The following is a 12,934-nucleotide window of genomic DNA, read 5'->3' as shown; positions in this document are numbered from 1 at the left end:
TTTAAAAACTTAGAAATGACTGAGCTTGCACTGTTTGTAATTGAAGGTTGTTACATTTGAAGGCAGTTTCACTCCATGATTGCTTTGTTTTTTCATACAGATTCACGTAAAGAGACAACCAAGAGCAACAGAGGATAAGAAAAATAAATCTTCCTTTAGAAAGGAGTGCTATAATGTAAATACAAAAAGTTGTATGAGGTGAGTGACCCAAAAGAAGTAAATAAATGCCAAAACAATCCCCTGAGGAAGAAAGATCCCTGCCAATAATACTTCGAGTTAGAGGTGGTTTGACTTTTCAAAGAACTCAGTACAAAAAGGAGGATTAGCTATAACGTGAGAGGGGGAGTGGAACCCTTATCCAGCTGGTAAGCCAGAAGGCACAAGAATTTTTGACAGTAACCAATTAGGCTAACCTTTGGAGCGACTATAAAATCTCTAAAAGCAGGGTTACTGACACTGATCCATCTTGTCGTTAAGGCCCCAAATGATTGTCACCCAATTTTTTTGTAAGGTGGATTTTTCACAGGTATTTTGGGCATCATATTTACAGGTAGATGTACAGGTACAGGTACAGGTATGTAGATCCAAACCTTTTAAATAAAGCTTAAACAAGTTATGATCAGTGATGAAATAAAGACTGGCTCGTAGCCTTGCTTTTAGAAGATTCGGCTTACAATTCACTGATGATGCCTTAATCTAGGTGTTTTTTTCCAGGGCACAGTCTAAATTTTGATTAATCAGACAATTCATTACCAAACAAATTGTTTAAAGCGGTCATTTTAGTGTAGCTGTTATTGCGAACACTATAAGTCACAGCTTCTGGTTCCTATTAATTCCATTTCCTTCAGGCTTCCCTCTAAGTATTTCTTAATGGGCAATTTGGTGACAATACTGTTTTTCTCCTCCAGGGGTTTTAGAAGATATACGTGAGAGGTTCTTTAGAGGTCCAGATTAGTTTTTAAAAATTGTGGTCTACGGAAGCGACACATCCTGTCCCGTTCATTAGGGTTAAATGCTTCATGCTGAGCAGAGGGGGTGAGATTTTGGCCGTGTTAGAATGCGGGTTGTGGGTATAGCTTTTAAGGGGCCAGGAAAGGGATAGAGGCAGGGGGGATAGAGGATAAGGTAACCCCAAACTGGACAGGGAAAAAGTAACTCTATGGCCCTGAGGGGTTCAAGAAGCCACTACAGTAACTCTAGAGCTCTCATTCCTGACTCTTCCCCAGGAGGTACCGTGGCTGTCTGGATGGACTAGGGGTGGAGAGAGTATGTGGGGCCCAGTGACAAAGTGCTGGGACTGGGCTGGGAACAAAAAGTGAAGCTGGCATCTCAGCTCCACCTGTGACCCCTTTCCAGTTGCAAGGGATGATGCTGGAACTGCTCCTCCTCCTCCCCACAGAACCGTGAGACTGAAGCTAATGGTGTCCATGCCAATCCCATGGTCGAGGTAGCCTAGTTGAGGTCTATGGGTAACTTCAGGTGTATTGTCAAAATTGGTAAGTAGGTGCAGTAACAGTATTGAATAAAAAAATTATTACTTGAAAGACCCGTTGTTGTTTTTTAATATAAACTAGCTGATGGGTGAACTCCAATTTTCTCACAACTCTCCCCTCTCTGTATTTCAGGCAAGAGGCAAATGTAAGAAAAAAACCATTAGTTACAAGATTTTATAAAGATTTAAAGAATAAACACAGTAAGTATCCTTTTCCTACCCCTTGATCTTTCTGTACGTAGAACTGGGCTCAAAAGTGACACTTAATGTTGGTATTTGTTAAGCGCTTACTATGTGCCGAGCACTGTTCTAAGTGCTGGACTTCTTGCCAGAGGCAATTTAGGTAGGCCAACATTGGATATAGGTGGGGTAAAATATACTGGGGTAACTACTCACTGTTTGAAATCACCATTTCTGCGGTTTCCTCTGTTCTCCCCGCTCCCCATTCTGAACCAAAAGTATGAGGGAAGGATTGGGGATGGGAACAGAGTATGAAAATAAGCTTCGAGAGTGCATCCCTGCTGCTGTCATTTAGCCAGCTAGCACACAGCGTGGAATACAGATATTTGCCTATTTCTCCTGTTGGAGGATGTTTAAGCTATTTGTGGGAAGAAAGCATTGATTTTTTTTTCCCATGTGTTTAGCAGAGGCCATTGCACTTTGGTAAGTCCTGCGTTGACTACTTGTTCAGTAAATGCTATTACTTACATATGTCTGAACTTCTCTATTAATCTATCAGTGGTTTTTATTGAACACTGACAGTGCAGAGCACTGTTACTAAGCGTTTGGAAAGGTATGATAGAATAGAGTTGGTAAACATGATCCCTGCCCTCCAAGAGCTTCCAGTCTAGTAGAGAAGTCTACAATCTAATGATTGCCTTCTCAGGAAATTTGAATAGGCTAAACGCTGGAGGAAGAAAAGGGTTTTGTCAGCTGCTCAACAGGCCAAAGTGTAGATGTGACATAACTATGTCATACTTCTTAAAATAATGATTATTTTCATGCCTCATTTTTGAACAAAATCCAGCTATCAGGTAGGTAGGGATTATCTCCTGCAGATTTGAAAACTGGGAATGGGCATTGCTTGTGCTCTGCTGCTGTTCCACTGAATCTTCGCAGAATGTGTACGTACACAGTCATGCTTCTCTCTGGCTTTTGACACTCTAGAATGAATTTGGACCTGTTCCTTGGCATCAGGGTTGATAATAATTATATTAATACTTGCTAAGTGCTTACTTTGGGCCAAGCACTGGTCTGAGTGCTGGAGTAGATATGTTAATCAGGTTAACTTGTAACTGTTGGTTCTTAAGAAGCTTCTACCTGCGGAATGGCACACATCTCCCTTAAAATTTAGATTTTTGCCATATGGAAACTTCTAAATAAGAGTTTAATTACTCAACATATGTGAATTCACGTAATAGCGTACTAACGTAGTGTTGATGGAGCGTAGAAAAGCAGCATGGCCTAGTGGAAAGAGCACAAGCCTAAGAGTCAGAGGGCTGGGTTCTAATCCCAGCTCCGCCACTTACCTGCTCTCTGAATTTGGGCAAATCACTCAACTTCTTTGTTCCTCAGTTCCCTCACTTGCAAAATGGGGATTCAGTACCTGTTTTCCCTGCTACTTAAACTGTGAGCCCCATGTGGGACCTGATTTTCTTGTATCTACCCCAGCATTCAGTACACTGCCTAACACATAGTGAGGGCTTAACATATACCATTAAAAAACCCCAAATGTTATTATTATCATGTCTTTGCTGCCTCTTATGGGAATGGGAAACCTCTTGAGGGACGGAAAAGACTAACCTGACTTAGCTTGAAAGGATTCCCACATTCTTTTGCTCTTTTAAGTGATTTTCCTGGGGGTATCAGTCAGTGGTATTTATTGAGCACTTAACTGTAAAGTACAGAACTAAGAATTAGGAGAGTATAGTGCAGTAGTCATGATCTTTGCCATGAGGAACTTTCCGACTGGGGGAGAAGGGGAGTCAGATGTTAAATCATTTACAGATGGATATGTTCATATGTACTGTGGGGGTAGGGTGAAAATCAAAGTGATTAAGGGATACAGACCCAAGTGCATAGGTGACTCAGAGGAAACGTGAGGACTTAGGGAAGGCCTTTCAAAGAAGATACGATTTTAATAGGACTTTGAAGGTGGGGGAGTTGTGGTCTGTATGAAATGAACGGAGAGGGAACACAAGGCCAGAAGGAGGACGTAGGCAAGGGGTCAGTGGTGAGAAAGATCAGATTGAGGTCCACCGAGGAGGTTGGTAGTAGAGGAGTGACATGTGCTTGTGCAGATTGCGTTGAAGTTGGAAATAAGTAAGGTAAGGGGAAGAGCTGATTGTGCTTTGAAAGTAGTGGTAAGGAGTTTCTCTTTGATGTGGAGATGGATGGGCAACCTTTGGAGGTTTTTGAGGAGTGGGGAGATTAGAACTTTTTTTTTTAGAAAAACGATCTGGGCAGCAGAGTGAAGTATGAACTGAAGAGGGTAGAGACAGGAGGCAGGGAGATCAGCAAGGAGGCTGATGGAGTAGTCAAGGCAGGAACTAAGTGGTTGGATCAGTGTGGTAGCCAATTGGACAGAGCACTGAGACTTGAACAGAGTAGTAAGAGGCAGCTGGTGGCGGTGGGGGGGGGGGGTCGGGGCGGGGGAGAGCGATGGTAATCCCAATGGCCTTGAATCTATTAAAGGAATTCATTCATTCAATAGTATTTATTGAGTGCTTACTATATGCAGAGCACTGTACTAAGCGCTTGGAATGTACAGATCGGCAATAGATAGAGACAGTCCCTGCCCTTTGACGGGCTTACAGTCTAATCGGGGGAGACAGGCAGACAAGAACAATGGCAATAAATAGAGTCAAGGGGAAGAACATCTCATAATAACAATGGCAAATAAATAGAATCAGGGTGATGTACATCTCATTAAACAAAATAAATAGGGTGATGAAGATATATACAGTTGAGAGGATGAGTACAGTGCTGAGGGGGTGGGACGGGAGAGGGGGAGGAGCAGAGGAAAAGGGGGGAGAAGAGGGTTTAGCTGTGGAGAGGTGAAGGGGGGGTAGAAGGAGCAGAGGGAAAAAGGGGGGAGCTCAGTCTGGGAAGGCCTCTTGGAGGAGGTGAGCTTTAAGTAGGGATTTGAAGAGGGGAAGAGAATTAGATTGTCGGAGGTGAGGAGGGAGGGCATTCCAGGACCGCGGGAGGACGTGGCCCAGGGGTCGACGGCGGGATACGCAAGACCGAGGGACGATGAGGAGGTGGGCGGCAGAGGACGGAATTCAGATGTTGTGGCTGGTGTCCAGGTAATTAGGCTTCCATCTAGTTTTAGAGTTGGTTTTTTTGTTCATTTTGTTTTTTAAATCACATTACTATACACTTAAGTGAACAGCTTTGTCCAAGGTATTATCAAGAATTTATCAAAGAGATATTGTCAACTCTGTCATTCAGTTGTTTCCAGCCACAGTATGAAGAAGTTTATACTTCTTCCAGGTACCTCTTCCCAAACGCATAATATCTACTTTTACTCTTAAGACTTATGTAGTTTAGATGCAAATGAAATATAGACAGTCTGCCAAAGCTTATCATTAAAGTTTTTTTCAATATAGAAGGCATATAAATACGTCAAAATTCAGTACGTTTCCCCACTCAAGAACCTACAGTGGTCTCCCACTCACCTGCACATAAAACAGAAACTCCTTACCATTAGCTTTAAAACACTCTATCACTTTGCCCGCTCCTACTTCACCTCGCTGCTCTCCTACTACAACCCACCCTGCACACTTAGCTTCCCTAATAATAATGTTGGTATTTAAGCGCTTACTGTGTGCAGAGCACTGTTCTAAGCGCTGGGGTAGCCACAGGGGAATCAGGTTGTCCCACGTGGGGCTTACAGTCTTAATCCCCATTTTACAGATGAGGTAACTGAGGCACAGAAAAGTTAAGTGACTTGCCCACAGTCACACAGTTGACAAGTGGCAGAGCCGGGATTCGAACCCATGACCTCTGACTCCAAAACCCGTGCTCTTTCCACTGAGCCACGCTGCTTCCCTAAGGTCAACCTACTCACTGTACTTTGATCTTGTCTATCTCTTGCCAACCCCATGTGGGACATGGACTGTGTCCAATGTGATTTGTGTGTATCCACCCCAGCACTTAATACAGTGCCTGACGCTTAATAAACATTTACCAAACACTGTTGTTGCGGTTGTTATTGTTAATAATAATCCACAGTCCACAACTGTATTCCACTGTCCAGCAATGTAACCCATTTATATTATCTATCTTTATATTTAAATTTATATTATATTTATGAGAAGCTGCGTGGCTTAGTGGAATGAGCATTGGCTTGGGAGTCAGAGGTCATGGGTTCGAATCCTGGCTCCGTTACTTGTCTGCTCTGCGACTTTGGGCAAATCACTTAACTTATCTGTGCCTCAGTTACCTCATCTGTAAAATGGGGATTAAGACTGTGAACCCCAAGTGGGGCAACCTGATAACCTTGTATCTCTCCCAATGTTTAGAACAGTGCTTGGCACATAGGAAGCGCTAAACAAATACCATTATTATTATATTATCATATTAGTCTGTCTCTTTAATTCACTTAAGATTTGTTCTGCTACATGACTGTTCACAAGTATGTTTTAAAACATTCCCAAGCCACTGTTAAACTTAAATAACTAATTTAAAATTGGGAAATCATGTTTTGTAAAAACTCTATTGCCCATCTAATTTACTAGAGTACACAGCCATAGGTTAACTCCAGTACGTGAACCTTCTAGTGAATCAAAGTATGATTTCCCAATTTAAAATTAGTTGTTTGGGCAGTGATTCATACTTTGAAAGAGTGTGAATCACTGCCTCAATTAAGCTACCAGATTATGTTGATCTGAAGATTCAGAATTAATTAAAAACATATTTGAAGTGATGTCCAAAAGGCATTAAGCTAATCAGGGTGGAGTTTATCACAGAGTTACCTACATTATTTCCTGAACCTACTGTCCCAGAGTGGGTTGTGTTTCTTAAGAAAACTGCATTTCTAATAAGTTACACTATTTTCTCCCCAGTGCTGTTTCAAACCTGCAAATAGGTTTTTCTCTTGGATGTTTTTGTATGTTTGGTTTTAATTCTCTTTAGGCATGCTCATATTGACCAGGTCTGGAAAGTTAGTTTTGTATCTTTGGCCAAATCCTTGCTCCAAATGCAAAATGTTTAGTATCGGTAAATTTCAGACTTTCTGAAAGACCTTTCTTCTCTTACTGCCACTCCATTGCCTTCAAAACAAAATCTTGGCTGCTGTTCTGTAGTACAATTTGTTTTAGAGATACCTTTGATCCTAGCGTGATTCTCAGTGTGAAGGTATTTTTTGATTATTTAATAAATAAATAAATAAACACCTGATAAAGGCACTGGAAGTTTTGAGTAGAAAGTGTCATGCACCAACAAGGTGTAATGGTGACAACTGCCTTGCCAGTCTAGTACATTTACCAGCCTGGTAAATTCATTAATCGTGTTTATTTTGCATTACACTTACAAAACTAAGTTTTGCATTAACCCATAGAACTTTCCTATTGACTCACTTCCTAATGCAAAGCAACATTTACTGCAGTGGAATTTAACCTCCAATATATACTGTTTGAGTTTTAGCAGCCTGCCTTATTTACCTGTGAGAAATGAGGTTTCTGGAAATGTGTGTCAGCAGCCTGCAGGAGGCACGTAAAACATTGTGCGAGTTCTGCTCTACCCCATCTTGCTGTGGGACCGAGACTGGTTGGGTGAGGGTCTAAACCGATGGGCGATGGTTGTGCTGGCCTGCAGGTTTTGACCTCTGCAGGGCTATCTTGCTGTTGAAACTGTTGTAATTGGTAAGTGAAATAAGGCTGTATTACCTTCTTAAGAGGGTGTTGGTGAAGCACTGATTACATGTTCCAAAGAGCATTTCTTCTATAAGAGTAATCCAGCCTGCATGGGATTTATGAAGGAGGTAAGGTAACTGTCTACTGCTTAAGGTGCTGAGTGTTTATGCTTGTTACCGCTGGAAGTTCCTGCAGTGGCTGAACGTGGTCTGAAAGAACTACCATAGTTACGTTACGGAAGACAGTTTATTCAAGTACATAATGTCTTCTAAAATCTCTCGTCTTATGGTCTGGTATTACCTTCCCCGACGCATCAGGCTAAGCCACCTACCCAAGGTAGCTGTCTTGGAAAATGGAGGAAGTAAGGAAAGAGACAGGAGATGGACAATGTATTAATTGGACGATGGTGTTTAGGCAAAAGTGGCTAGGTCTTGGCATTCCAAAGAAAAGATGACTCAGGTTGCTCCTGTTCATTGGCTTTCCAGCCAAGAGGGTCTTGTGTAAATTTTGGTTCAGGCAAACAGCCTGCATGCATTTAAAATCTAATTGAGTAAATATTAGCTTTATTCACATTGCCCAGGAACAGATATGTTTTCCTTAAGTTTGTCTTGGGAGCATGCTGTTTTGATTGGCTTAGTACAATTATTCAATTAGTGCCGTGTAAATATTTCATGTTCAACCTGTGCTATGGATTTTTCTTTATCTTACCATATGACGGCATGTGTTTATATAGTTGTAAAATTGAGGATAACAGTCCGATGTATAAACCATAGAGAGAATTACTAGAAAATGGAACCTGTATTGTTGAGTAAATTGTGCAAGACAAATACTAGAGTACAACATTTTTTATTAAGATGACTCATACGTTGCCTGGTTTCTGGCAACTTCCGCAAGATATTTTTCTGTCTATATGTTTCTAAATGTGTTATTTCTAGGACAGACTAGGCTACTCAGCCTCCAGTTTATTCCATGTACGAACATACGGCAGTACTAAAGTAGTATTTATTGAATGCCCACATTGTACAATACACTTGGTACTAGGTGTTTGAAAAATACAGAATAAAGAAGTTACACATTCACTGCCCACAGGAGCGTACGCTCTCTTAACAAAGGAGGCAATCATAAAACTATATAAAACTAGAATGTTATAAATTAGTAGTTGATTAAACATGTATACATGAGTGCAGAGGCTGGGTATATCCAAATTCATAAATGCTAAAGCTGGCTGATGGGTTTATAAAGCGTGTGTTGGGAAACTAATCACATAAGACTTGGAGGAGGAGGGCTGTCGCCTTGGATTTGGGGAGGGAGGTAGTTCCAAGCAGTAGGAACAGCAGGAACGATGTGATGGAAGTGGGAGAGGCAGGAGCGAGGCACAGACAGAAGGCTGGCTTGGTAGGAACCGAGAAAGGGAGTTGGGTTGAAGAGAGATCAGTATGGTGGGGCCAGTCATTGCAGAGCCTTGAAGCCAATTGTGAAGCATTTGATGGAGAGAGACACCGAAAGCCATCGTAAGATTCTGCGGAGAGATGTGGGAAGTGAGAGGCAGTTTGAGAAGGTGGTCCATGCAACGGCATGAGGTATGGATCGGAGAGGGGAGAGGCTGGAAGTTGAGGTGCTATCAAGGGGTTGATTCGTCAGGCAGAGGAAGGGACAGATCTGGGAGGTATTTTGTAGGAGGAACTGGAAGGATTGGCAGGAGTGAGAAATTGGGGATCACACTAGACTGTAAGATCCTTATGGGCAGGGAAAGTTTCTGCTAATTCTCCTATATTGTACTCTTCCACACAAGTGCTCAATAAATACCACTGATGGATTGATTGGACCCCGAGGTTACGTGCTTCTGGGATGGGGAAGATGGTAGCGTTATTGACTAAGGTAAGAAAGTTAGGAGAAGGAGAAGTGGGATTAAGGGGAAAGATGAGCAATTTAGAAATCCGTGATAAAGGATAGTTTTAGATCTATCTTAAGCTGCTCCAGTAACTCATGAAGTAGCCCATCATCGTTAGGGCAGGGTACTTTATTTTTCCATAGATCGTAATCTCACTGTGGGCAGGAACAGTGTCTACCAACTCTTGTGGCATTCTCTCCCAAGTGCTTAGTACAGCATTGAACAAATATAAATGATTACATAGTGGTGAGCTAACCACACTCCCCTGTCCAATTCCCTTGTAACCATGCGCCCATGTTAGGAGGCAGTGACTTGGAGTAAGGGTGTAGTTCCTCAATAGCAGACCTGCTAGACAATTAGTTGGTGTGTACACTTTTGTGGAGTGAGACAATTCGGGTACCTTCTCAGCAGCAGCAGACCCTGTTGTGTTCTCAATTGATTTAAATAACACTAATAATAATTACTGTATAAAGCACTTACCAAGTGCCAGGCACTATACTAAGTGCTGGGGTAGATTCAAGCAAATCTAGTTGGAAATGGTCCCTGTCTTAATCCCCATTTTAGAGGTTAGGTAGCTGAGGCATAGAGAAGTGAAGTGACTTGCCTAAGGTCACACAGCAGACAAGGGGCGGAGCTGGAATTAGAACCCATGACTTTCTGACTCCCAGGCCCATGCTCTGTCCATTACGCCATGCTGCTCTCCATGCCGTTGTTGAGTGACACAACAGTGTCACTGGAACCAGCCATTGGAAAACTTCACTGGGCAGTTGGGTGTTGGCTGTAGCAGTGAAACATCTCTGGGCAGCAAGCGTTGTTCTGTTTGTGCACCATTGTTTAATAAGGGACTTTATTCCACAGTATAAAAACACTGGCAAAAACAGGAGGGGTCCAGTAGGGAGGTGTTAGTTGGAGATGATGGAGTGTTAAAAAAAAAATAAAAAAAATAAGAAAAGTGAATTCAGAGCCCTCAGTTGTAGATTCCTTTGCCTGATGAGAAATTGCAAGCCCAGCATGAACCCAGAGGCAGCTCCACGTTTTAGTCCACACGAGCTAGAAGGCTAAGGGTGTGAGAACAATACTAATCCCTCCTGATTAACTAGCGCTTAGAATGGTACGGCACATAGCACTGAACAAATGCAATAATAATACTAATACTTATCTAGAGCCCTTTGTCCCGGGCCAAGGCAATGGAAGGATATGGATGGTGAAGAAAAAAATAAGCAAACCTAAAGACAGATGACTTTCCGTGCTTGCTTTCTGCTTGCTGTTTGGGCGTAGTTTTATCAGTCACATATGAAGCTGGAGGTGAATTTTATTATTAGAGAAGCAGCGTGGCTCAATGGAAAGAACACTGGCTTGGGAGTCAAAGGTCATGGGTTCGAATCCCAGGTCTGCCAATTGTCCGCTGTGTGACTGTGGGTAAGTCACTTAACTTCCTTGTGCCTCAGTTACCTCATCTATCAAATGGGGATTAAGACTGTGAGCCTCACGTGGGGCAACCTGATTACCCTGTATCTGCCCCAGTGCTTAGAACAGTGCTCTGCACATAGTAAGCGCTTAATAAATACCAACATTATTATTATTATCGTTATTATCAGTGGCATCTTAGAGTACAAAATAATAACTGTGGCATTTGTTAAATGTTTACTATGTGCTAAACACTGTCCAAAGCCCCAAGGCAGATACAAGATAATGAGATCAGGCACAGTTTCTGTCCCACATGGTACTCCTTATCTGAGTAGGAGGGAGAAAGGTATCGACTCCCTGTTTTTGCAGATAAGGCAGTAGGCCCAGAGAAATTAAGCACTTTGCCCAAGGTCACCCAGCAGGCAAGTGGCAAAGCCAGGATTAGAGCATAGTTGTTCTGACTCCCAGACCCGTGCTCTTTCCATTAGGTCACATATAACAACTTGGCAAAATATTTTGAAAAAATATTGGTGCCCTGGTTGAAAGTGATAATGACATTCAGCCTTATATTTTGTGCACAGTGGAGGAGTTGCCTTTCCAAGTACACTTCTACTTTCCGTCTCTTGCCCAGGCGGCTCTGTTGGCTCTTCCAGGCTTTTATCAAACATTTCCAGACAAGGGAGCAGTAGTTCAACTTTTGCCCTCTCCCCACAGTTACTTTAATATCTCCCTCAAGGAATCAGAGGTGATTGGCATTTGATACGTATAAAAAAAGTTGACCCTTTGCAGAGACTCTGTAATTGAGAGAACAGCTTAAGGCAGATCCGTGGGGACTGTCGGAAGTCCTTGTTGCAGACCACTCTGGAATCACCAGGGAAGAAGACATACCAGATCACATTGCAATGTCAGTTGAGTTTTGTGAAGTGACAGTAAGCCAGGAGTGGATACCTCGGCTGATCTATCTGAGAAGAGTCTTTGACTATAGGTTTTCACCTGTCATTAGAGCAGAAAGCTAGGAACAGATTTTACTATATGGGCGGCACATTTCCCACTACAGTGCTGCTTGGCAAAGAATGGAAAATGGAGCGAAGAAAACCAGTTTGCCTTTTGGTGGTCCAGTAGATAATTGTGGCAGTAAGTTAAGCATTTAGTACCGTGCTTGGTACACAGTAAGCACTCAGTAAATACAGTTGAATGAAAGCTCCAGAAATAAGCTAATCTTTCATTTTTCGAATGGCTGTGAGATGTAAATTTGTTACACATCACATCCAGCTTCTAGAGCAATTCATCGGCATTCAGTACGTGATGTGCTGAGCATTAAAGATAAATTACCTCAATCGTGGAAGACAGCTGGTCCGCCAACATTGATTACACCCTTGCTATGCCTTCTCTCTGTTGGTCAAGACCTATTTAAGGAGTGACTGAGCAGGCAGTTGCTGTTTGGTGAGCTCAAGGAAATGACTGAAAGCTGGTTCAGCTGAAGAAACACAAGGATATGCAGCTTAGTAATGTTTTATTTTATGAAATCCTTAAAAGCAGTATCAGGAGACAGCAGCCTGGCATGCAGCAATTTTTTTTGCCTAAGACTGGAGAGCCAGATCAGGCAGAGCTCAAGCCAAAAGGATAACCGTTTATATCAAAATGTCCTCACAAGAATAAACCTTCCACATCAAGCTGAGGTCCATTTCAGTTGAACAGAGTCCCTGTAGACTGCTCTGAGGTAGTTGGTGAGGAGAAGAATTGTTCTGGCTGTTGAATCCCAGCCACTTTCCCAAGCACATATCCTTTTTAGAAGGGGAACCCACCCTGAGTGAAAGGGCTGTCAGTTATGAGGGACTCCCACCTTCCCGGCGGGGGGACGATGTCCTGGAACAGCAGCGGTGAGACTGTTGGCTACCAAAGATCCTTCAGGGATCGCCTGTGTTTCACCAGCGATAAGAAGGAAGGGTGGCCTGGTTGTCCTGTATAAATTCTCTCTTGGAAATCAGGTTGGCATTCTTGAGAGAAATCCATGTACCAACCAGAGTAGGGTGGGACAGGTTCAGTGTTGTCATAAGCAGTGCAACCCCAAATAGTGCTGTAACAATAGAGTTCTCTTTTTAACAGCACTCCTCCTTTTCCTTCTGTTAATTATAAAGGGGGGGTACTGACCGGAAGTGAGTACCAGCCTGCGGTGATTAATTTGTCACTAATGGGAGCCAAGGGCTGGTAATGCCCGCAGCTCCCCTCCCCAGCTCATTGGCTGGGCCATCAAGAAACTGCCCCTGGTCAACTCCTGCTGATGGT

The 12,934-nt window shown here is 42.7% G+C and overlaps 1 protein-coding gene across 2 annotated transcripts in view; it reads left to right on the top strand.

Moving 5' to 3' along the window:
* The window catches only part of SCAF11 (SR-related CTD associated factor 11), an 81,922-nt gene that overhangs the window by 50,242 nt on the left and 18,746 nt on the right, over positions 1-12,934 (top strand). For both annotated transcript variants that reach the window (XM_029047937.2, XM_029047929.2), the window contains exons 5-6: positions 101-198; positions 1,626-1,693. In XM_029047937.2, coding sequence (XP_028903770.1) covers positions 101-198; positions 1,626-1,693 — 166 coding nt within the window. The remainder of the gene's footprint in view (positions 1-100; positions 199-1,625; positions 1,694-12,934) is intronic.

Source organism: Ornithorhynchus anatinus, chromosome 2 (genome assembly GCF_004115215.2).
Source record: "Ornithorhynchus anatinus isolate Pmale09 chromosome 2, mOrnAna1.pri.v4, whole genome shotgun sequence".
NCBI lineage: Eukaryota > Metazoa > Chordata > Mammalia > Monotremata > Ornithorhynchidae > Ornithorhynchus > Ornithorhynchus anatinus.
This window is presented reverse-complemented; position numbering and strand designations above follow the sequence as displayed.